The 26537-nt window shown below is 39.1% G+C and overlaps 1 protein-coding gene across 1 annotated transcript in view; it reads right to left on the bottom strand.

Moving 5' to 3' along the window:
• COBLL1 (cordon-bleu WH2 repeat protein like 1) overlaps positions 1-26537 on the bottom strand; it is a 190043-nt gene that overhangs the window by 142032 nt on the left and 21474 nt on the right. Inside the window, exons 2-3 of the mRNA XM_089915922.1 lie at positions 18192-18552; positions 17406-17520 (exon numbers count right to left, since the gene is read on the bottom strand). Coding sequence (XP_089772048.1) covers positions 17406-17520; positions 18192-18552 — 476 coding nt within the window. The remainder of the gene's footprint in view (positions 1-17405; positions 17521-18191; positions 18553-26537) is intronic.

Below are 26537 nucleotides of genomic sequence, written 5' to 3'. Positions count from 1 at the left end.
ATTCGGTTTTCCATTCCAGGTCTTCTGCTTCCAACTCCCTTCTACAACAGCTGCCTGTCAAGTGCTTATTCTGACTTCTGACTGGACTAGTTTTATTTGAAACCAAAACCAAATGCTGTTAAATGCCAGAGAGCCAAAATAAATGTTAAATGTGCTGGTTCGCTGCATCAGACAACAGGAAGGTAGGCTGCTGAGTTAAATGGAGAGTATCAGAGTCGCTTAAAATGCTTTATGGAATGCTCTATCACCTGCCCATGCATTAAATGATCACTTTTTAGAGGTTTTTTTCAGATGAATTCTGGCTTAGAACTTCATCCTATTTTGGAACAGTGTAAAATGCCAACTTGTTGCCAAAAGCATTCTTAGAAAAAAAAAAAAAAGGATGAACCTGTTTTCCACTATGATATTCACAGTTTTGGACCCATTTTGAAGTGTAACTCTCAAAAACACTGGGAGAAGGAGTACTCATACTGATTTTTCTTTCCTAGGTGCCTATTTGATGATGTAATTTCTTTCATTCATGATACCTCTAAATTCTCAGCCTCTTCGTTCATGAGCTGGAAGAATACACCCTGTATTTTTTTATCTTACTCTTCAGCTATTACTGTTCACGTCAAAAGGCTAATTTCTTCTACCGATAGAAGAACTGAATCAAAATAGCAAGGCTCTTGACAATTTAGATTTCAGTGTGTTGACACAAATGAGGAGAATTCTCATGTACTAATTAATCATATAATTAATGACTAATTGCTTTACTCCCAAAACCTGTAACTTATTCTGTAAATCAAATGTCACTCAGCTATCATTATTCAAATAGGACTATTTAGGCTGCAAATAATAATACAGCACTTATGTCCTGTTATTCAATTCTACCCACGAAGGCCAAAGTTTTTCTTTGCTGGAAGTTTGAGATGGAAGTGTCATTACTCAGAATTTTCACTTGAACTACTAACAAAACACATATTTCTTTCATAAATACTACTGCAGGGATTAATGCTGAAAGAGAATCTCAAACCAAGAATAGAGTTTTATAGCAGAATACTGAGAGATTTACAAAAGCACTTTTAAGGGTGTAGCCATTTGATAGGGTCTTAGCAATAATTCATTGATTGATGGCTGCAAAAATGAATGTTAACTAGACTGTACACCTGTAACTTACATAATATTGTACATCAACTATATTTCAATTAAAAATATCACTGGAGGATTTCAAATAAAAAGATGAATGTTAACTACTCAGTTTTTGTGTAACTAAGCTTATACCACTCTAGTAGACAAATAATTTGCTGGTCTACATTCCCAACACTGACCTCTTGTTCAGGGTCACACAAATAATTCAAATAATACCCATCCATCCAATAACTGATCATTATGTGTCTAGGCATGTTCATGCATTAAACCCAGCAGTACACCCAAGAACAATATTTAAGAATATGGTTTCACAAAGGAAACCATCTACAAGACAAAAAGACAACCTACTGAATGGGAGAAAATATTTGCCAATGATATGACCAATAAGAGGTTAATATCCCACATGTATAAACAGTTCATATAACTCAACATCAAAAAAAAAAAAAAACCCAAACAACACAATTTAAAAAATGGGCGGGAGACTTGAATAGACATTTTTCCAAAAAAGACATACAGATGGTCAACAGGCACATGAAAAGATGCTCAACATCATTAATCATCAGAGAAATGCAAATCAAAGCTGCAATGAGCTATCACCTCACACCTGCCAGAATGGCTATCATCAAAAAGACCATGAATAAAAAACGTTTGTGAGGCTGTGGAGAAAAGGGAACCCTTGTACACTGTTGGTGGGAATATAAATTGATGCAGCCACTGTGTAAAACAGTATGAAGTGTCCTTAAAACACTAAAAATAGAACTACCATATGATCCAGCAGTTCCACTCCTGGGTATGTAACAGAAGAAAATGAAAACATTAATTTGAAAAGATATATGCACCCCAATGTTCACAGAAGTGTTATTTACAATTGCTAAGATATGGAAGCAACCCAAGTGTCCATCAACAGATGAATGAAGATGTGGTGTATATTTATATGTATATATATACATACACACACACACACACAATGGAATATTACTCAGCCATTAAAAAAATGAAATTTTGCTATTTGCAACAGCATGGATGGACTTAGAAGCTACTATGCTTAGTGAAATAAGTCATATGGAGAAAGACAAATACTGTACGATATCACTTATGTGGAATCTAAAAAATAAAACTAGTGAATATAACAAAAAAAAACAGACTCACAGATATAGAGAATAAACTAGTAGTTACCAGTGTGGAGAAGGAAGAGGGGGAGAGACAAGATAGGGGTAGGGGATTAAGAGGTACAAACTACTAAGCATAAAATAAATAAGGATATGTTGTACAGCACAGGGAATACAGCCAATATTTTATAATAACTATAAACGGAGTATAACCTTTAAAAATTGTGAATCACTAAGTTGTACACCTGAAACATATGATATTGTAAATCAACTATACCTCAATTTTTTAAAAAGGTTAAAAAAAGGGAAAAAAAGAGGCAAACCAAGAGGAAAAAGAAATGGATAAAGTGCTATATGTTTTATGTCACATATAAGAATAATAGCATCCGCAAGGAACTCTACTGTCCAATATTTTCAGTAAGATTGAAATAATGTCGCAGTACATGATTAGTTAATAATTTGTCTTCAGTCATTTAGTGATCATCAAGTGTGTGCTAAGAACCACATGGAATTAAGAAGTGGGGGGGGCGGGGGGGAGAGAGAGAGAGATGAGGTTAACTCCAAGTTACTCAACCAGAAGTGAATCTTTATGCCCATGAAAAGACAGGTACAAAATTGTTCATAGCAGCTTTGTTCCTAAGAGCTAAAAACTGTAAAAGGCCCGAATGTCTATAAATATTATAATAAAAAAATATACTTATAAAATGGGATATTACACAGCAGTGAAAAAGAATGAACGACTGTTAACTTTTAAAAAAATGGATGAATCTCACAGGCATAATGCTGCACAAAGGAAACAAGACATAAAAGAATGATTTGATTCCATTTATATGAAGTTTAAGAATAAGAACAACTAATCTATTGTGATGGAGGTCAGAATAGTGATTACCTTTGGGAAGTACTGCTGAAGAGAGAGCAAGAGGGAGCTCTAAGCTGCTAGAAGTATTCCATATTTTGATCTGATCGGTGATTACATGTTTACATATGTATTAATACAAATTCATTGAGCTGTTTGATTTCTGCACTTTATGGTATCCAATTTTTTTAGTCCTATAAAATTTTAAAAAAATAATATGATCTCCACTTTTTAGGGTTTCACAATCTAGTTAATTTGATCAAACATGTCGGGAATGAGTATTAGTACAATAGATTGTACACTGCTTAAAGAATACTAAAATGCCCACACACATATGGTCACCTTATCTTTGATAAAGGAGACAGGAATGTACAGGGGAGAAAGGACAGCCTCTTCAATAAGTGGTGCTGGGAAAACTGGACAGGTACATGTAAAAGTATGAGATTAGATCACTCCCTAACACCATACACAAAAATAAGCTCAAAATGGATTAAAGACCTAAATGTAAGGCCAGAAACTATCAAACTCTTAGAGGAAAACCTAGGCAGAACACTCTATGACATAAATCACAGCAAGATCCTTTTTGACCCACCTCCTAGAGAAATGGAAATAAAAACAAAGATAAACAAATGGGACCTAATGAAACTTCAAAGCTTTTGCACAGCAAAGGAAACCATAAACAAGACCAAAAGACAACGCTAAGAATGGGAGAAAATATTTGCAAATGAAGCAACTGACAAAGGATTAATCTCCAAACTTTATAAGCAGCTCATGCCGCTCAATAACAAAAAAAACAAACAACCCAATCCAAAAATGGGCAGAAGACATAGACATTTCTCCAAAGAAGATATACAGACTGCCAACAAACATGAAAGAATACTCAACATCATTAATCATTAGAGAAATGCAAATCAAAACTACAATGAGATATCATCTCACACCAGTCAGAATGGCCATCATCAAAAAATCTAGAAACAATAAATGCTAGAGAGGGTGTGGAGAAAAGGGCACACTCTTGCACTGCTGGTGGGAATGTGAATTGGTACAGCCACTATGGAGAACAGTATGGAGGTTCCTTAAAAAACTACAAATAGAACTACCATATGACCCAGCAATCCCACTACTGGGCATATACCCAGTATAATTCAAAAAGAGTCATGTACCAAAATGTTCATTGCAGCTCTATTTACAATAGCTCGGAGATGGAAACAACCTAAGTGTCCATCATCGGATGAATGGATAAAGAAGATGTGGCACATATATACAATGGAATATTACTCAGCCATAAAAAGAAACGAAATTGAGCTATTTGTAATGAGGTGGATAGACCTAGAGTCTGTCATACAGAGTGAAGTAAGTCAGAAAGAGAAAGACAAATACCGTATGCTAACACATATATATGGAATTTAAGAAAAAAAAAATGTCATGAAGAACCTAGGGGTAAGACAGGAATAAAGACACAGACCTACTAGAGAATGGACTTGAGGATATGGGGAGGGGGAAGGGTAAGCTGTGACAAAGCGAGAGAGAGGCATGGACATATATACACTACCAAACGTAAGGTAGATAGCTAGTGGGAAGCAGCCGCATAGCACAGGGAGATCAGCTTGGTGCTTTGTGACCACCTAGAGGGGTGGGAGGGAGGGAGACACAAGAGGGAAGAGATATGGGAACATATGTATATGTATAACTGATTCACTTTGTTATAAAGCAGAAACTAACACACCATTGTAAAGCAATTATACTCCAATAAAAAAAAAAGAAAAAGGATACTAAAATGATCACTTAATAACAGCAAAGAGGAAGGAGAGGGAGAAATAAATCCAAGTATCCATCAATAAGGGACTGGTTATATAAATTATGTTCATCCCTACAAAGACATAATACACAGCTATGAGGGAAAAATAGAGCCCATTATGTAGTAAAATGGAATAAAAACCAAGTTATATTATTAAGGGAAAAACAAGGTACAAAGTACCACCAACTGTGTATAAAAGAGTAAGAAGCAATATGCATCCACACACCCATTTGCTCCTGACTGTAAGGAGATGCTCTGTCCAGTGGAGTAGCCACCAGCCACATGAGGCTTTTCAGCACTGGAGATGTGGCTGATGTGACTAAGAAAATAAAATTTAAATTTTACATAATTTATTTAATTTTCAAATCTGACAGTGGAAAATATTTTTGCTGGTAAAGACAACTTCATTGTTTTGTAGAATTAGAAGCATGTTAACCACTGCATCGTATAATATATCATTTAAATTGAATTTTTTTTTTTTTTTTGCGGTACGCGGGCTTCTCACTGTTGCGGCCTCTCCCGTTGCGGAGCGCAGGCTCCGAACGCGCAGGCTCAGCGGCCACGGCTCACGGGCCCAGCCGCTCCGCGGCATGTGGGATCTTCCCGGACCGGGGCACGAACCCGTGTCCCCTGCATCGGCAGGCGGGCTCTCAACCACTGCGCCATCAGGGAAGCCCTTAAATTGAATTTTTAAATCTAGCTCCTAGAAAATTTAAAATTACATTTGTGGCTCACATTATATTTCCGTTAGACAGCACTGGTACAGAGTATCCTATAAGGATTTGTAAGGACCGTAACATTGATTGCCTCTGGGGAGAAAACCTGGTGAATAGAAAGCAAGGGGTATAGGGGGGAGATCTCTCACTATTTTGTCATTTTTCTCTTTTGAATTCTGTGCCATTTGAATATATTGCCTATTAGAAAAATAATGAATAAAATGATGTGACCTATAAAGAGAATATTGTCATTGGCATAACTATCAATTCACTTTGGATGGAATCTCTCCCCTCAAAAAACATACATGGTACTTTTGAAGAGGTTATATACAGTTTGGGGCACAAAATGCTTTCTAATAACCTAAGATCACAGAAGTGCTTCACAAACTAATGGTACCAGAATTACCAACTGAACATAAGAGATAAAGACTTCAAACCTCAAACTGCTAGTTTAGTGCCAGCACAGTCCAGCAATTTTGCACCACTGCCTCTTCTTCTGCAATCAGAGACTGTTCTGCTTTTCATTTTTCCATCATTGAATATATTTTGCCTGTTTTCCTGTTCCTTTCTTCACCTACATCCCCAAATAATAAAATTGTAATTATCTCTACATTTCCATTTAACTCAGCATGCATCTACTTGGCTAACCAAAGAAGGAAAAATGCCAGGAAAATTCTCCCCTTCACACCCATGAAATTTAATTTTTTTCCATAAAACAATAGTGTAAAAACATAAGCAGATCACAAAGGGCTCAAGGAAAGGGAGTAATGAGTATTATATACACAACTGAGATACACTTAATGTATTTAAATATAAAATTTAAAAATCCAAATTGCATACAAGGTATTACCATTTCTCCCAAATTTTCCCATTTTATTTTAAAAATAAACACTTCGAACATTTTTTCTGCATTGACATAGCCAATTTTAGAACTTTAAATGCATATGGCAATGAAAACTGTCTCGTTAGCAGTGTTCATTTTAAGCTGGTTGGTTCTCTAGGATTCAAGGAAGAAAAAAGCCTCCATTCTCAACTCCTAAAGGCTCCCCTCCTTTTCTCACATGCTCTTCTTCCACTTCCACAAGAATGTCTGACACAGGGCTGCATTGGTGAGTATCATTCTGAGGAAATGCCCCCAGGGTCACAGAGATAATGTGTGCAACGCTCAGGCCCTGAGACAGGCCCTCACCAGTCACACAAATCACGTGCCGGAATGAACAATGATCACCAAAAACAGGGGCTTTGACTAGGTTTGAGAGTATGGCATTCTAGATAACCTTTAACTAGTAAAACAAAATGGCTAAGTGCCAGAATTTTTAAAAATTGTTTATTTAAAAAAAAAATTGTTTCTTGACCGGAAATCTTATGATATCCCCTGTGAAGAACGGTAAGGGGTAAACATGTCGACAATGAAATTAAATAGCTACCACTGTACTACTCCCTGCCTCCTACACTGTGTGGGCCTTCAGCCATAGCCCATCACTTTTGAGTGCTCCAAGGCTGCTCCTTTAAAACCAATGGTACTTGGTGTATTTTTGTGTTCAAACCATTACAATTATCTGTGGGGTTCCAGAAACTTGGTCTCTACCTTGCCTAGGTTTTACAGTGATACAAGGAACCTGGGAATACCCCAAATCCATGATATTCAAATATCCAATACTGCCAACTTCAACTTTTGATGTGCTTAATACCTGGAAGAATACGAAAATGATAGCAAATATTCATTCAACACCTTCAGGTAACTTTTAGAACTGCCACTAAATCGAGCTTGCATAATCTGCTTAGTGTCTGAATTATGAGTTAACTTAGTAACTATGAGTCACACAAAAATAAAAGTCCCAAAGTGTTGCACACCAAATATATATATATATGTATATATACATATGAAATGCTGGATTTGATTAGGAAACTCTAAAAATGCCTGTAAGTGTGTACATTCTGGGCTATACCGCTTATAAGCACTAAATTAGTTGGAAACACGTTCCTAGGCTTCACAAAGTTACCACCACAAACTTCGGGACTACATTTTCTTAGCATCATCTAAGAGTGAATTTCCTATGTATTTCTACATACATACAGGATCACAAACAGATGAACAGATGATATGAACTACTCTTAGACATTACTCCTTTCAGACCAGACTGTATTTCAAAAATAATATATGGTAAACTAGAGTAAATTACAGGTTGGAATAGGTTCTAGATACAAAATTTGTCCTATCTAAATGTAAGGGAAAAATCAGTACTATTTCCCCTTTCAGATCACTAGTGTTAAATATTTTTTATTGAAACGAAGTCACACCTAACTTTCCTAGGTGGGGGGAAGTTCATAGGTAATAAACTAACACAGTCAAACTTATCCTGTTTTAGAGGAAGAGAAACTGAAGAAAGAAGACTGGTAGCCTAGGATCACAACCCAAAGTGTAAAAATTAGTTTCTTTCCACATGCCAACATTCTTTGCCACTTTCAGCTTTGCTCTCCTGAAGCAGAGCAAAAACTATTTTTGCTTTAAACTGAAGCATCTAATTGCTCTCTGGGAATGGGCACCTTATGTAGAAACAAAAGATAGGAAGAAACCACTCTCAAAACCTGGTAGCACACTTTGCTCAGTAGTTTTAGGGCCAATGACTAAACGAATCATGAACACCTGAGAATAATGAAACTGCCTCAGACCATGAAACACAGGTGCTGTCCTGTAAGACAGGGGCCCTGTCTCTTTCCTAATTCTCCTAGAGCAGGGATACCTGACTATCAGGCATAAAAAGAAGAGACAAAGAAAGGGTTGCTCCTCTCTCTGCCACTTCTACTTTGTGTATAACATGCATCCACTTTAGCACAAAGAAGATAATTCAATGGCTCTTATAATTATCTTGACTACTGTGGACTCAATTGGTCTAGAAACTACAGCACATCCATCAGACATGGGAATGGCAAGGTGGCAGCCACTTTCAGATTTAGCAACTCAATTTCCTGTCTTTCCAGCACAACTGAACTGATACATGACTGCAGCAGCTGTTAAAACTGGCTATTCCCCTTGGGGTTATCTAATACTCTTCACTTCCGTTTTTCCAGGGACAATAGCATGTGTGAATGTGCATGTAATAGCAGGTGTGCAGGTTAGAGAGACGAAAGTCCTCAAGGACTGGTGATAAATGGCCCACCTAGATTTGAGCATCTTAACTCTATTTCCTTACAAATATATATTGATGTAAGAACAGATGCTGCAATGGTAGGCTCAAAAGTGAAATGGGGGCTTCCCTGGTGGCACAGTGGTTAAGAATCCGCCTGCCAATGCAGGGGACACGGGTTCGAGCCCTGGTGGGGGAAGATCCCACATGCCGCGGAGCAACTAAGCCCGTGCGCTGCAACTGCTGAGCCTGCGCTCTAGAGCCTGTGAGCCACAACTACTGAAGACCACGCGCCTAGAGCCCGAGCTCTGCAACAAGAGAAGCCAGCGCACCGCTGCGAAGAGTGGCCCCCACTCGCCGCAACTAGAGAAAGCCGCGCACAGCAACAAACACCCAACACAGCCAAAAAAAGAAATAATAATAAAAAAATTAAAAAGTGAAATGGTGTATTTAATTTTTAAAAATACAACAACATGTTGGGCTTCCCTGGTGGCGCAGTGGTTGAGAGCCCGCCTGCCGATGCAGGGGACACGGGTTCGTGCCCCGGTCCGGGAAGATCCCACGTGCCGCGGAGGGGCTGGGCCCGTGAGCCATGGCCGCTGAGCCTGCGCGTCCGGAGCCTGTGCTCCGCAGCGGGAGAGGCCACAACACTGAGAGGCCCGCGTACCGCAAAAACAAAAAAACAAACAAACAAACAAAAAAACACAACATGCACACAAAGTAGTTTTAATCTCTCAAATTAATTACAATGAGAAACAATGCACTTTTTCCAATATATTATCGTTTAAAAAACATATTCTGATTCCTCTGGCATTCAACCCTATTTAAAATCAAGCTACAGCCCACACAAGAAAATCAGAATCATTATTTTAAAAGCACAACCACATTTTGGACCCAAACTATTGTATCTCAGGTTCTTTTTCAACCCCACTTCAGAGGCTTGCCTCTGAACCACTTTGGTTATTTTGCAAAATCAAATCCCACCAAATATGGATGGCATTTTCACTCTTTTAATTCCATCCAAAGTAATTTTCTACAAGCCTGAGGCAATTACAAAGGAAAACCTCTGTCCTATTAACCCATACTCTCTTTTATAAAGTGATTATTTATATTATCTCTAAGTTCTGCTTTCAATGGAGGAGGGCATTCAATATGAAGGGAACAAGAGTACCTAAAGGAAATGAAAATGAGGCATTCAGGTCATTCTTTTTTTTTTTTTTTTTTAAAGAAGATGTTGAGGGTAGGAGTTTATTAATATTAATTTTTGCTGTGTTGCATCTTCGTTTCTGTGCGAGGGCTTTCTCTAGTTGTGGCAAGCGAGGGCCACTGTTCATCGCGGTGCGCGGGCCTCTCACTATGGCGGCCTCTCTTGTTGCGGAGCACAGGCTCCAGACGCGCAGGCTCAGTAGTTGTGGCTCACGGGCCTAGTTGCTCTGCGGCATGTGGGATCCTCCCAGACCAGGGCTCGAACCCGTGTCCCCTGCATTAGCAGACAGATTCTCAACCACTGCGCCACCAGGGAAGCCCCAGAGGTCATTCTTCTTCCTGCTCACCTAGCGCCTCCATCCTCACTACCTCACAACCACAAACCTGAAAGTTTTGATGGGGCTACATTTTTTTCCTAGAGAGTAGAGGGAAGAGAACTCAGTTCCGCAGTGTACTGTGCTTCCCGCCAAATTCCTGAAGGCCTGCCTCTGAACTGTAAGCCTGAGCTGAGCTACACAGCATGAAAAGGCACAGACATAACCAGGATATTGCCCAACACAGGGCACCACACATACAGGAAACCCAAGTATCTTCATTTATTCCCTATGAAACTTGCAAATCATGAACTTTGTAAAGATGTATAACTATTTAAAATATGGTAAAAGTTACAAATAAGCTTTCTATGAGTTGAGCTTAAACTACTTCTCTTGCCATTGCATTCTTTGCTGTCGTAATGAGATGACCATCTCAATTAAAGCATTTTCTTTGCCAAACTACTCCACAATTCAACTACGCAGGTTTTTTTAATGTACAAAGTCAATAAATAGTTTTAACTTACTTAAATTTATAAACAGCAATGTGACCTTAAAGTATATGGGGGACAAAAACAAGCTCACTCTAGCCTTTTTCTAAAGACTAGTCAGTCTTTGAGAGTCTTTTCTAAGGGATGCATTCCTCAGATATGAAGTTTGTATGCAAAACTGAAGACATTTGGCCCTTTATAAATAGTCATGGGAAACTTCTTTCTCCCATACTTTTAGTTTGTTTTTATTGTAACAGATGGGAAAAAAATTTAGCAAAGTCATAAAAAAAGGGTCTTCTAATAACTGTCACCCTAACGTTAGAGCACTAAAAGCTTAAGGATATGAAATATCTTTAAGAGCAACAACAAAAACTCTTGCTGAAAATTATAAAGACAGTTTGCTTAACTCATAAAACAGGTATAGGCTGAAAAAAGCTAGATAGGAATTCCTTCTAACTTTGGTCCAGCTTCTCCTAGGCACATTTAGTTCTAAACACCTTAATCATATAATGACCAAATGACCAAAAATGACCTCAGTCATTTTTCATGAAAGTGTCTCCAGCACAAGTTTAGAACTTCTCTTTAAAGTATATTCTGGGGGCTTCCCTGGTGGCACAGTGGTTGGGAGTCCGCCTGCCGATACAGGGGACACAGGTTCTTGCCCCGGTCTGGGAAGATTCCACATGCCGCGGAGCGGCTGGGCCCGTGAGCCATGGCCTCTGAGCCTGCGCATCTGGAGCCTGTGCTCCGCAATGGGAGAGGCCACAACAGTGAGAGGTCCGCGTACCGCAATAAATAAATAAATAAATAAATAAAATATATTCTGATATCAAATAAATGTTAAAATTCTACATGGCTTGCCAACAAGCCAAGCCTCAGTCTTCACCTGGGGAATAAAAAACGACCACTAATCAGCATTCTGCAAAATCTCTTGCTATAAGAAATATCTTGCTTTATGCAAACAAAATATCATTTTGTTCTAATTTATATTGAAGTTCAATACTTATATGTCCCCCCCTGCAGTAAATAGATTTTGAATTAAATAATCACTACTTCATTTACGAATTTCCTAAGTTGGCCCATGGGATCAGCAAACTTGTATATGGACAGAGGGCAAATATTTTTAGCTTACAGGCCATAATATCTCTGCCTGGACTACTCAACTATAATATGAAAGCATCCATAAACAATATGCAAATGAGTGGGTATGGCTGTGTGCCAATAAAACCCTTTACAAAGACAGGTAGAGGATAAGGGGTTAATATCCAGAATATGAAGAAAATTCCTAAAACTCAACAACCAAAAAAAGCAAACCTAATTGAAACATAGGGAAAGGACTTGAATGGACATTTCTCAAAAGAAGATATATAAATGGCCAATAAGCACATGATCTGATGCTCAACATCACTAATCATTAGGGAAATGCAAATCAAAACTACAATGAGATACCACCTCACACATATTAGGATGGCTGCAGTCAAAAAAAATAAAATAACAAGTGTTGGCACAGATGTGGAGAAACCAGAAGCCTTGTGCACTGTTTTAGGGAATGTAAAATGGTACAGCTGCTATGGAAAACAGTATGGCAGTCCTCAAAAAAATTAAAAATAGGATGACCATATGATCCAGCAATTCTACTTCAAAAGAATTGAAAGCAGGGTCCCAAAGAGATATGTGAACACCCATGTTCCTAGCAGCATTATTCACAACAGCTAAAATACAGGAAGCAACCTGTGTCCATTGACAGATAAATAGATAAGCAATATGTGGAATGCTACTCAGCCTCAAAGAGGAAGTAAATTCTGATATATGATACAACATGGATGAACTTTGTGGATATTATAATAAATGAAATAATCCAGTCACAAAAAGACAAAGACTGTTTGATTCCACTTATATGAGGTAACCAGAGTGGTCAAAAATCATACAGATCAAAAGTAGAACAGTGGATGCCAGGGGCTGGGGGGAGCGGAGAATGGGGAGTTAGTGTTTAATGGGTACAGAGTTTCAGTTACGCAAGATGAAAAGAGCTCTGGAGACGGATGGTAATGACAGTTGCACAACAATGTTAATGTACTTAATACCACTGAACTATACACTTAAAAATGGTTAACATGTTAAATTTTATGTAAATTATACCACAATTTAAAAAATTGGAGAAAAGAATAAAAGACAAACAGGTAGAGGGTCCATTTCAACCTTCTGGACATAGTTTGCTCAGTCTAAGTTTGCTGACCAATGAGCTAGGATACTGCATTTTAAGTCCTAAGCATATCCATAATATGCTTTTAAGGTTAATATCAAAGTACCACTTCTACACTAACAGCACCTTCCCTCCTTTTTCTTCCTGCATAGTTACAGATAGTTTTTTAAAATAAAGCTCTTAAGATCAGAATTTCTAGGCAATCTCCCAGTGCCTAGAAAAACGTGTTTTATATAAAATAAGGGCTCACAAGTTTTGACTAATTAATTACATAAGAGCAGTTGTCTCAGTAACATAAAGCGTGGCATTTATTATTATATAAATACAATTGGCACTTCAATAATAAGGTTAGGTGATAATGTTATTAAATTATCCTCTAACACATTCAGAGGACATTAGACTTTGAACAAAATATCTAGCACTGTCTTAATAAACAATTTCATTTTTCTTATTTGGTCAAAAATCCTACTTTTGAAATTAAGCTATAATAAATTTAATAGCTGCCTAAGAGCAAAAATAAGTACAGCTATGTCATAATGTCATCTGCCAAAATGGCTGTCAGTTTACTATGTTAAATCAACCTAAACACATGAAAATGTTAATTATGACTTTAAAGAAATAATTAAGTTCCTTTTAAATGCTAGGCATTGGGGTTTTTTTATATGCATTTGATTTTGTAGGAGTTTTTTTTTAATATACTATAAATATAATTTTAAGAAGAATCAAGACAATGCATCTATAAAGCCTCTTTAAATAATCCATTCAGTATAATCCATGGTAGCAAACATCCTGGGTAACAGGCCTAGTGATGAAGAGCACAGGTTTGGGTATCAGACCTTGTTTCTATTCTTGCATCCCTTAGTGTTGTATGGCCTTGAATGTGTTAATTAAGCTCTCTGAGCCTCAGTTCCAAAATCATAAAATGGAGTTAACATACTTCCTCAAAAAGGAGTAAAAAAAAAAAAATTTTTTTTAAACAGTACCATAGAGCACCTAAATGGAATCTTTCAAAAGGCAAAATAAAGCTGAAAGTTAGTCATGAGTTTCCTAAAAATGTTAAATAGCAGCTTCCATTCCATTTATGGCTTCATCTCCTTCTCAGCTGGTGATACCGACTTAATCAATGGTTCTCAGATCTGGCTGCATATGAGAATCACCTAGCAGCATTTTAAAATTCTCCATGCCCTTGTCCCCTACCAGGCCAATTAAAATTAGAATAGGTAGGAGTGTGAGAGCATGGGTATTTGTTTTAAAAGATACTCAGGTGATTATGTTAAAACCTCAGCTAAGGCATTCAACTTCTAAGTAGCCAGTAAATGTTAGCTAACAAGAACTCAGTTTATACAATCAGTACAACTTTAGAACCAATAATGTATCCAAATAAAAGCTTAAGAAAGCAGCTGCTAAATCATTTAATTTTTACTATGCCTTCAATTAACTCCATAGTTACAATTCTGCAAAATTATAAAGAAATAGGCTTTTATACCGGAACCATGCCTGATAATTTGTTTCAGAATCAAAACACTAAGGTGCCTCAAAGCAAGGTCAACTACACTTTTGACATTTAAATTTCAAAGAGTTAAAAATGTCATCTCGGGACTTCCCTGATGGCTCAGTGGTTAAGAATCCACCTGCCAATGCAGGGGACACGGTTTGATCCCTGGTCGGGAAGACCCCACATGCCCCGGAGCAACTAAGCCCATGTGCCACAACTACTGAAGTCCGCACGCCCTAGATCCCATGCTCTGCAACGAGAAGCCACCGCAATGAGAAGCCCGTGCACCTCAATGAAGAGGAGCCCCATTTCGCCACAACTAGAGAAAGCCTGCGCGAAGCAACGAAGACCCAACGCAGCCAAAAAAAAAATTCTACCATTAAAAAAATATATGTGTGCGTGTGTTTTGGCAAGTAAAAACACCAACACTAGTAGTTCGAAGTAAGGTACTCAGCTGAAATTTATCATATTGTGGTCTGGAAAAGATTAAAAGCAATTAGTGCAATGAACTCGGCAACTAACATCCTGGGTTTTCCTTCAGGTTTTGCCACTAATTTGCTCTGGGCCTTCTGTAAAAATCACTGTCTGTGCTTCAGGTTCTCATCTGTAAAATAAGGAGTTGCACTAAATTTCTTTAAAATGACATGTTACAAGGATGTAAAACTTGGAAAATTACATACAGACGGCTTCTTTAGAGCAGTAATATCCAAGGATAAGGTCTAAAGTAGGCCTCATAGGCTATTAATGAGTCATGATTTAATTAGTTTTATAGTAAAGAATTTACTTTCCAAATCTAACATTTTATTATAACATATTGCTTGGGACTGCTCCCTGCCACCTCCCAAAACCTTATATCTAGGATAATTCTTGTTTCCCACAATTAAAACCTTTTTAATGTTCTGGGGTTTTGAGAAAAAGAACAACAGTAATGTTGAATAATGAATATTCAACAAATATTATATAATAGGCACTTGGGATATGCCAAAGGGACAAGACAGACAAGTGAAAGAAGACGAAGTAGAGAAGTAATTTTTCTTTTCATGTTTATACCTTTCAGATATTGTTAACGTCTCTGAATAATGCAAAGTAAAATGATACGGGGGGGGGGGTTATTTCAGATAAGATGTTGAAGCATTTTTCCACATGCCTCTCCTTAAATTTGGAGAGGGAAGGGCAAATTTCTAAAAAGTATTTTCCTCATATTTGAGAAATTAGATAAAGCAGTTTTGTACATTCTTTTGAAGCAAAGAATTTCGGTTTAACCTTTAAATCCTCAAAAGTAAGATCCAAGGTGTCTTACTATAGTTGTGCTTATCACTAGAAAGCTCTTTCCGTTTCCTTCATGTCAGAGCCATCTGTTCTCACCTATTTTACTCAGAAGTATTATATGATTTCTAAACACTCAAGTGCATTCGTGTATTTTGTGTATGTGCATATGCTGGGTTCTTTTTCTTTTCTTTTTTTTTAAATAGTACCTAATCTAATCCATTTTTAAATCCACCAGTCTAATACTATCTTATTTTGGGGTACCTGAGTACATTTCAGTATTCCTGCAGCTCCATTTAGAGGTCCATGCTTTTACAATTAATATCTTCCTGCCAATGTATTTCTTTCCTCATACATCCTAATGTGATAATATATGAAAGAATATATGATAATATCTAAATAATGAAAAACTGGGGAAAGAATAGAAACGGAAGTCAACAGAAATATGGCTATTTGCAGAGGGGAGAAGATAACTAACTGGAACAAAATGAAAGAATTAATTCATACACTACGCGTTTCCTCTACGTAAGCATTATACTAAATATCTTTTATATTAGTCATGTTGCTTTGAGACTTTTCCATGTTTCCTCTAGACATCTGCCAATGTTCGCATGGTCTCTGATGAATAAACATGCTGTGACTTGCTTCTAAGGAAACGTGTGTCATGTTCCAGGGAAAAATGACTTCTCTATTCTCAAATCAGGAAGACTGTACAAATCTCATTCATCAGCTACAAAGTCGCTTTTTCCTTAACGTTTCTTTTCTGAAATGTTCATATTCTCGAGTGCATTTCTGTGCTTGGATTAACTAACTATCAGAAAAGAAACTGAGTTGGGGGTACACTTGTAGGAAAAAGTTACACTTCACCAAAGGGTTTTCCCACTTCAGGAGCTCAACTAGCGCCCATGTTAAGCCTTCACTGTTTACCAAGACGAAGGTTATTTTCAGGTTCTTCCCATCTCTTGCAGAACTACCTGTTCTCATTACTATTTACCCAAACGCTTAGCAAGGTGATTATTAGCATATCTGGCAGGAAGACGTGCTCCATTTAATATTAACTCACCATGTGACAGCCCCTTCCACTCCAATCTCACCTAAACATGTGAGGATACTAAGAAAAGTAATCGTGTGTTGGCGGTCTGACTGCGCTAGGCTTTGGCACTAGCAATTGGCCACAATCAGAGGCGCGCACCCAGCCGTGTCCCGGAACTGTCATGCGGGCTGACAGCTGGCACACCTTCCTGTCGCCCTCCACCCTCTCGCAGAAAGCCCCTTCCTTACATTCACCTTGACACTCCACCTGCTGGGCCTCATCCACCGGCCAAGAAAACTGTTTTCCCCTTCCCAGGAGCTCACTAACAGGTATCGTCCCGCCGCTCGCCCAGAGCCCCAACAAGGGGCCCTTTGTTACCATTTTTGCTCCCGGACTCCTTACCCAATTCCTGGCATTCAGCTGCCCTTGAGCAACTCAGAGCAGCCCCGGTAGGAAAGCAATCAAAAACTACCCGACCCCCATCCCGGGCGGCCTCCTAGGAGGCCGGGAGGAAGCAGCCTCGTCGTCCGCGTGTTCTGCGGCGGGTGAATCTGGCCGCCGGCGGGGTGGCGACCTGCCAGCCAGGTGACCGTGTGGAGGCCCGGCTGCCCTCGCCCTCGCCCTCGCCAGTGAGCGGCGGTGGAGCGGCGCTCGAGGCTTACCCTGCGGGGGTCGCCGGCGGGAACGCCGCCGGGACGTCCTGCGCGCGCTGGGCTCGGCCGTCCATCGCCCTGCGGGGCGCTGCGCGGGCTCCGGCTCCTAGGCGGCGCGTCACTGCTGGAGTGGGAGAGGCCGGCGGGTCAGGGCGGGACGCACGCTTTCCCGAGGCCTGAACGGGGCTGGCCGCGCGTCAAGAGCCCGCCCGAGCCTCCCCTAGCCCTGGACCAACCCGCCCGCCTCCCGGGTGCGCTTCCACCTGCGGGCCCGGCTCCCAGCCCGCGGGCGCAGCGCCGCCGGAGGGTCTACCGGCTGCCGGGAGCCGCGGCGGCTGGAGGCGGCGCTGCAGCCCCCGCCCCGTGGGGTTACTGGGTAGCCATTTGGCGCCTCTTGGGGAGGGAGCGGAGCTACCCAGGCTGGAAGGAGGAGGAGCGGGGCGAGGGGCGAGGCGCACAGGCACAGCCGCCAAGGTGGCAGCGCGATCCCGGGCTTCTCAAACAAAACGCCCTGGGAAAACTTTTCGCAAAGAAAAGTTGGGAGGGCTCCTTTCTCTTTTCCCACCCAGGGCTCCTACTTTCTTTTCAAAAGGAAACAGTGGCTGCCTGTTCTCTCCCGCTGCTTCCTCTCCCACTCTTCCCTCCCCCGGCCCGCGCGCTCGCATTCGGCTCTCAAGCCGGGACTGGGAGGAAGGGGAAAGCGGCAGCCTTTCCGCGAGCTCAGCCCAGCGCCTCCCCTACCCCGCGGGCGGGTGCCGGGCGCGATAGAGCCTCTCCCCGGGCCGGCTGACTCACCCTGCCCCATTTCCCTCCCCGGAGCCCGGGAGCTCGCAGCTGTCTCCGCCGGACCTCCACCCAGAAGTGGCGACGGGGCTCGGCGGCATCGGAGCGAGACAGGCAGCGAGCCGGAGAGAGAAACGGGGCGGGGGTGGGCGAGTGGTAATTTCCTTCCCCCGGGGCTTCGGGGCTTTGGGGTCTAGCTGGGGAAGCCGAACGGAACGGAGGCTCCCGCGCAGCGTGTTCCCATTCCCACCGCTAGGGCGTCGCTTCGGGAAGCCCGGCGCTCCCCAGCCGTACAGGTGGGGAGGAAGGGAGGGTACCTGCCCTGCGAGGAGCGGAGGGGAGGACCCGGGCGCCGCGGAAGTGCCGGGAGAAACTGGCGGAACAGGGCCTGCAGCTTGCCTCCCTTCAGTCTGACCTTCCCCGTCCAGGGTGCTTCCCCTCCCCCGACCTGACCTCTAAGGTTGCTATTCTGCTAAAAGCACACCTGTGACACTGTGATCTAATTGGTGGCAGGTTTAAGGTTGCCCTGTCTTCAGACGTATATGTCTTTCTTTCTTTCTTTGTTTTAAGCCTGTAACAGCTGTGACCGGACAATATTATGTCTGATGACAATCTGTAAACTAGGAATCGAATGATAGGTTTTATACACCTCTTGAAAGTTTTACGGGAAGAAAGGAATCCCTTAGACAACCGTGTACTTGTTTATACATTTTAGTTCCCACGTGCATGCTCTTTACGTGATTCTTTACACCTGACAAACAGGTATATTTGCATACCTTTATGTTATTATACGTGCCAATTGTTGTAAGGTGCAAGCCATTTTTGACGGGTCTAAAAGCTTGCGTTCAGAAAAAATAACGTGAAATTAATTAAGAAATTAACTTTACGGTTTAAAAATTAAAATATTTCAATAAACTGTAGTAGAGAGGTTAAGTGAAAGAGCGTCCTAAAAGAGGCTCTACTGTGGTATTAGCATCATGTAACACATCTGTGTTAGCCCCTTCAACCAGTTGATAGAATAATATTTGGTAGGTGGTAAAAATTAAATTGATTCTTAGGACCAATGTTTGACTAAATGCTCTTTAAGGTATATATCCATTGTAGCAACCAAAAAGATTGCTGAAACGAAGTAACATACTAAATACTTAGTAATATGCCATTTGTCTCTTATGGACAGACATCAGTATTTATTCCTTCCTGTGCATAATATATGCCTTTCAGTGTATCTCTACATATGAAAAGAAAAAAAAAGTAGCTTATTTGGATTACAATATCAGAACCATATATGAAAAAGTTGCTTTTTAATATTTTACTTAATATTAATCAAATCAGTTCATTTAAATCCATCTGGATTTTAGTCTAAACACAGTTTAAACAATTTCATGAATCAGTTATGCCTCTGAATGACTAGCTTTTACAGTTGCTCACACAGACAATAATGTAAACATTGAGTAATAGTGAAACTACTTAAAGTCTGTAGCTTTCAATCACCAGATGAAGATTAAACTTTAGTTTCAGCCTTAGTTTATGGCATGCTAGTAATTTTATTAACTCCATTAATCTAATCTGACCATAAAACCCTAGCATAACATTTCATAACTGCTGAAGGCATTTGGAGTGCTTACCCATTTTTTCTGTCCTCTTTCTGGTTTTAGGTGTAGGGGAGGATTATACTCTCCACCCCACTGAAATTAGGTATCATGATGTAAATTTGCTTTAGTAAGTAAATGTGAGCAGACATGAAATGTTTCATTTCCTGGTAGAATCACTTAAGGGCCAGTGCTGGATTTTCTATGCTCTCTTCCCTGCTGCTGCAATCATGGAAGTTTATATTAAGATGGAGGTGGCACAGGACTGAAGGATCCTGGCATGCTGTACAATCCTGAGCACAGCTGTCCTGGAGATCCCAGAACCTACAACAGAATCTGCATAAAGCAAGAAATAAACTTGTGTTGGGGTAAGCTTCTAAAATATTGCAGTGATTTGTTGTCCAGCATTACTTAGCCTACCTTAGATATAATTATATTTGACAACTTTCAGAATCCCTAGTAGGCTAGGCTTGATGTTCTCATACAGAAGACACTAAACTATCCCCCCTGTAGTCTGCTGGTTACATAGTTCATTAGCAAAATGGTAATCAAAGTTGCTATAAATCTTTGTACGTGATAGTGGAAAACTATCCCCCCCCCCACATCCATCCTTCCCTCTCCTTGTGATGACCTATTGCAAAATTGTCCAAGTTTCCAAGATTCTGCTCAATTTCTCTCTATTCGGAAATCTCCCTTGCCCACTCCATCAAATCATTTTTAATTCATGTGCTTAAGTGTTATATCCTCTGGAAGACTTTCTGGACTGCACATGGAGAATTAGCCCTTCCTTTTCTCAGCCCCCTTTAGATTCTGCCAGGTGGGACCAGGCCCCATGACACTTTGTTTTAGTTACTCATTTACACAAGCAAAGAGTTGGAGTGCTTAAGGGGCCACATTTTATCCTTTGTGTCCTGCAAGGACAGCGCAGAATACAGGAAGCTCTCCACATATATATGTGGAATGAATTACGGAGTAAGAGAATCCTTAAGGACTCCACTCCTAGGGTACTTGTAAGAGGTGAGTGGGACCTCAAGTCGCAGAAAGACTTTTCAATTCAGAGGGACCAGTAGACCATTGTAAACAGAACAGATAAAAGTTGAGTTTGTTCTAGTAGGGAGAGAAGACATTTTCCACAAGGTAACCTGATGGAGTTAGTTTCAAAATCACTACTGTCTATAAAGTAAAAATATAAATTACACTTTTCATGGTTCTATGTTTGGATTTATAATTGTATTATCAAGTTATACCTTTTATTTTTATAATCAAACATTCTAGAGATTAAAAGTACAGAAATAGTGCTTTCTGGTCAATTTCAATGAGCTTTAAACTCATCAGATTTTATACTTTGAAACTTGGACAATCATTGAACTTTTTTTCATAACAGACTTTTCAAGTAGATTATATATTTATGAATTAAATTTTATTTCAATAAAGGGAATATTTATTGAATGTCTGCAATACGAAGCATTGTGCTAGGGAAACAAAAGATGGCAAAGATATTGCCTCTGCCCTGGGGGGGCTCACAGACCACTGGGATCATCAGTAATATTTTTGTGGCACTCAACCAAATGAAAGTTAAAGGAAACTGGTCAATAACCTGTAGGAGTCTCTACTTCTCTCCCAAAGGATAAAGTTAAATGTATTTTCAGTCCTACTTATCAAAAGAAGAAATGCCTGAGTTTAATATGCTATGTCTCTTATAAATGGCACTATATTTCTATATCATCATATACATTTCTAGGCAAAGACTCTCTTATTAACATGCATACTTTCCAGGATAAAGGTAAGGCCTGGAGAAACGTGCACAGGCATGCAGATGTGTAAAATATTTAGTACAATGGGCATGCAGGAGGGCCAAGTTTTCAGTGCCCATCTAAGTTCTAAGCTGTAGATTCAGATATGTCAGCACCAAGTTGTCTAAAACCCACTTTCTCCTTCCCTCTTTTTTTTTTTTTGCGGTACGCGGGCCTCTCACTGTTGTGGCCTCTCCCGTTGCAGAGCACAGGCTCCGAACGCACAGGCTAAGCGGCCATGGCTCACGGGCCCAGCCACTCCGCGGCATGTGGGATTTTCCCAGACCGGGGCACGAACCCGTGTCCCCTGCATCGGCAGGCGGGCTCTCAACCACTGCGCCACCAGGGAAGCCCTCCTTCCCTCTTTAAGATGTCCTTTTGTCAAAGTGAATTTCTATTACTAGATTATGTAATCTGTTACTGGTTGGCAGTAAATTTCTTACTCATTGGAAGAGAATAAGCCCTTTTATGTCATTAAAGTATCAGTGCCGTTAAAAATACCCTCGTGATTTAAAATTTAAACACCATTCAAATAATGGATATTTCCTCTCTTTAAAAAAAAAGGCTAAGGAGGAAAAATCAATTCAAATATGTATCTATTTGACATAATACAATTAACAAACTCTTGGTGTTTAGCATTTTAATATTGTCTATTAAATTATAACTGTAACTGGGAACTACGTCTCTCCTTTTATAAGTCTTGAGCTTGGTAAACTCTTAATTGCTTGTCAGTTTCCATGTATCAAAATGTACAATTCTGAGCCAGGCAGCCACTGACTCTGGCTTTCCAGGCATAAAATCTAACAAGTCTCAGCACATTTCCTTCTGGCAAGGCTTGCCACCCCCTCGCCTGCCTTTTCCCTTGGGAGGCTGAGCATGTGTGTGATTAACTAAGTACCACAGTGGTTAAGAGCTCAGCCTCCGGAGCCAGGCAGATTTGAGTTCACATCCCTGGCTTGGCTACTTAGTATCTGGGTGACATGAGGAGAGTTACTGTTCCTGGTAAAGAAAAAAACACCAGTGCAGATAAAATCAGTGTCCAGGGAGGGTAATGGAGATCCTTTTCTTAAGAATGTTACAAATGGGAGCCACCTGTGTCTTGGTTAAGGCTCTGTTTATGAAGCAGAATTCTTCCTGCTCCAAGCTGAGAGTTCTGGCTTTTTGTGCTTTTGATGATCTTGATCACATGCCTCAACTAGGGAATCTTCAATTTCCTTATCACTATAATGAGTCTATAAATATTCCATGGTCTTTGAGCTCTTTTTGTCTTTATGCTGAGTAATCAAGCTCACTGTGTCAAAAACTATTGAATTTTTATATGTGGATGATTAATAACAAGACTTCGCATTGTAACACCTGAAAAACGCTTTCCTTTACTGATTCTACCTTGAGCCTTTCAGGAGCTTGCAGAGTCAGTCCTATCCCTACTTTACAGTTCTGAGAACTGAAGCAAGTGACTTGCCCGAAGCTGCAATACTAGTGAAGTAGCAAAACTAGGATCAAAAATTACTTCTTCTGGTTTCTATTTTTAAATTTTTTAGTGACGCTACAGCTACCTTGCTGCAAGGATAGCACTTAAAAAAAAATGTTATACCACAGCAAATTAATGTTATTATATAAACAACATGTTGAACATCTTTTCCCATCTCTGAACTCTAGGTCAGCTTTGAAGGTACTGGCTACCTAAACCTGCCTTGTCCCGAAGGACCCATTTTAGTCTGGGGAGACTTTGAGATTGTGGATGTTTCCAGTTTCATCCAAGGAATATGAAGGTCTGGGACCAAAACACAAAAATTCAAGGATGATCAGAAATTCATATGCATTCTGGAGTGAGCTACGCTTGACCAAACAAAGAACAAAGTTGCTATAAAATCTAGTTATTAATAATCCATGTTCTCCTGTCGGATCACAGAACCACTCAAGACACTCTGAAAACTGTACAAAACGGGAGTAAGTTGAAATAGATCCCTCCGTTTTCTTATCAAAAGCCATCCTGTGAAAGATTTTCAGCTAAATTAATTATACTATGTATTTTCCTCTACTGACAAGAAAAAAAAATCTATCTGGGAACATGAAAGGCAGCCAGACAAGGAAAATAAATCACAAAATGTATATTTAGGATACTGATATTATGATAGAAAACACTCACTACCAAAGTCCATCTCGTGTATAGAGATTATCACACATATCAGATATTTTTTTTTAATTTCTTTGAACATTAATTATTGGCTATTTTAGCTATTTCACCCTGGTGACTGAAATAGAAGTGGAAAGATGATAGGAAAGCAGAAAAGGATGGAGTTATAAACTATATGTATGTGAGTGTGTCAACTTTGAGTCTTTTTTAAGCTTATTTAGTAAATGGAAAAAATACCTATTTCATTAACAGACTTAGCAGAATGTCTAGCATATAGAGGGCACGCAGAAGCAGCTCTAGCCATACTAGTCTAAGTCTGCAATTAAAAAAGGTACTAGAAGGAGCTTTGCAAATCACTGTTGACTGAAATAAAAAATTTTCTCCTGGGCTTATAGTATTATCAGACATCACAAGACAAGTAGGTAGAAGATAAGACTACTTGAATAAAGTGATTTTCTTATTTGGTATGTTTTTATATGATGACATATTTACAGGGATAATAATATATATTTTCTAGATGTTTACAATTTTTTGTTGTAATAAAGTGGATGACTTTGATCAGAAAGGAACAAATATTCTCATACAGAGATCTAGGAATGTTCTAAGTAAAAAAAGAGTTATTTTTGGAATGAAAACACGTAAAAGTGGGTTAAGATATTCTTTCTGAGGATGATAATGTACAAATCATTTTTAACATCTTAATTCTCTGATACATAGGAACTATTTATTATAATCAGTGGCCTTTTCTTTGGAATATTACTAAAACATAGTTTTACATCTGGCAAATGTAAGGCTACTTTTCTCTATATATATTTTGATTTAAATTAAGTGTTGCCTCAATAGCTCTGGGCATGATTCTTACGCATGTTATAAATTTTGCAATCTGTTAATGCATAGAACAAGATGAGCTATTGCTAACACTACTATTTCAACACCTAAGAGCTTCCTTCCAATTCTTTCTGAAATATCTCACCCTTTTTTTTTTTTTTCCCTAACGTTAGAGGAGGTTAAGGAATTTACAAGTTGATAGAACATGGTAATGGTAGTTTTGGAATACAATCCTTCCATTTAAACTTTAAAGTCAAGTCAATTCAGTGAAGCTAGTAATTTTATAATTATCATAGTTTTATTAGTGGGAGTTCATAATCCCATATCTGAAGAAAAATTTAGAAAATAATTTTGTAATTTTTAGCTTGTCCATCAGTAAGATGGTGATAAATTAGTATGATATTCTATGTTACAAGGTTTGAATTATGAATAAATATTTTTAAAAGTCTAACTGTAATAGATAAGGATCATACAATGTTAAATCTGAGAAAGACTTTAGAGATTGTCCACTCAAGCCACCCATTACATTTATTAGAAAACTGAGACATAAATAGGGCTGTCAGATTTTGCAGGATGCCCAGTTAAATTGGAATTTCAGATAAAAAATAGATAATTTTTGGCATAAGTATGTCCTATGCAATATTTAATTATACTAAATAATTATTTGTTGTCCATTTGAAATTCCAGTTTAACTGGGTATCCTATGTTTTATCCAGCAACCGTACCCACAGAAGTGTCATAATTCTTTTCTTTTTTTTCTTTTTTTTGGCCATGCCACACAGCATTCAGGATCTTAGTTCCCTGACCAGGGATTAAACCTGTGCCCCGTGCAGTGGAGTCCTAACCACTGGACCACCAGGGAATTCTATAATTCTTTTCAAAGGGTATACAGTTAACTATACACTGATGAAGGATTAGAATCTGAACAATTAAGGGGTTTACAGAAAACTCTTACAAAGGATTAAGTTCTATAGTAGAATGTTTTAGAAAAGCAAAATAACCTTATGTCATAACCATAATTTTATAGGAAACTGAAAACAATCGAATCATTTAAAATGGAAACCTTCTAATCTATTGACTCTATCAAGTTCTAAATTGCTTTATTCTCTTAGAATTTGAAAAGTGCTCACATTTAAAAATCAGAGTTTCTTTTTTTTAATTTTCCCTAAGACAAGAGTAGCTCAACTGGTCCTCACTGTTAACCAGAACTGAATACCACTTATTCCTCTAAGCATGCTTTCTGAGTTTGTCTAGTCAATGATTAAAGTAATTTTTAAGTGTCATGAAAGTTATGAAAAACTAAGAATTAGAATAATTTAGTATCTTATAGCTCTAGTCCGATCTAAACTTGATGTTTTAGATTGTTATCCCTTATTTTATTATATATTTTTTATCATCACAAGCTACCTTTATTCATTTTTGTGGGTAATTTATAACAAATCCAAGACTTAAATAGCACTGACATGCTGTATATTAACCAGCCTCAGCTACAGAGAGGTAGACAGGAGTGTCGCATGGGGGCTTCCTGGAAACTGAGGCAGGGCTCTTGAGTTGCCTTATGTAGTGAGGGCATGTGCCCCAAAGTTCTTACTTAGGCTTCTCCATTTCTCCTTGAGTAAATTTATCCTTTTCATATAGATCTCTAATCATCTCACATAAGTTTTCAAAATTATCAACATAAAGTTGATAATATCCTATTTGTTTAGTCTTGAAAAAAACTGTAGTTAAGTTGCATATTTGTCTTCCCTCTTTTATTCTTGTTAATCTTGCCAGAGGTATGTCAGTTATATAAGACTTCTAAAATAATCAACTTTTGGCTTTGTTGATCCCCATTGCATATTTACTTCCAATTTTTTTTTCCAAAATTTTTAAATGTAATGCATGGCTCTGTGAAGTGGTTCCTGGGAAAAGGTCAAATTGGGGTTAGAAGTCAATTTATCAGGCATGTTATAGAGATGATACCTGCCCTGAGTGGGAAGTTGGACCAATGTTTTAGATACCCTCCAAATGT

Source organism: Delphinapterus leucas, chromosome 8 (genome assembly GCF_059928025.1).
Source record: "Delphinapterus leucas isolate spDelLeu-1000000601 "Yukka" chromosome 8, BTC_Dleu_Yukka2, whole genome shotgun sequence".
Taxonomy (NCBI): domain Eukaryota; kingdom Metazoa; phylum Chordata; class Mammalia; order Artiodactyla; family Monodontidae; genus Delphinapterus; species Delphinapterus leucas.
The sequence above is the reverse complement of the archived record's forward strand: the minus strand, read 5'-3'. Positions and strand labels throughout refer to the sequence as shown.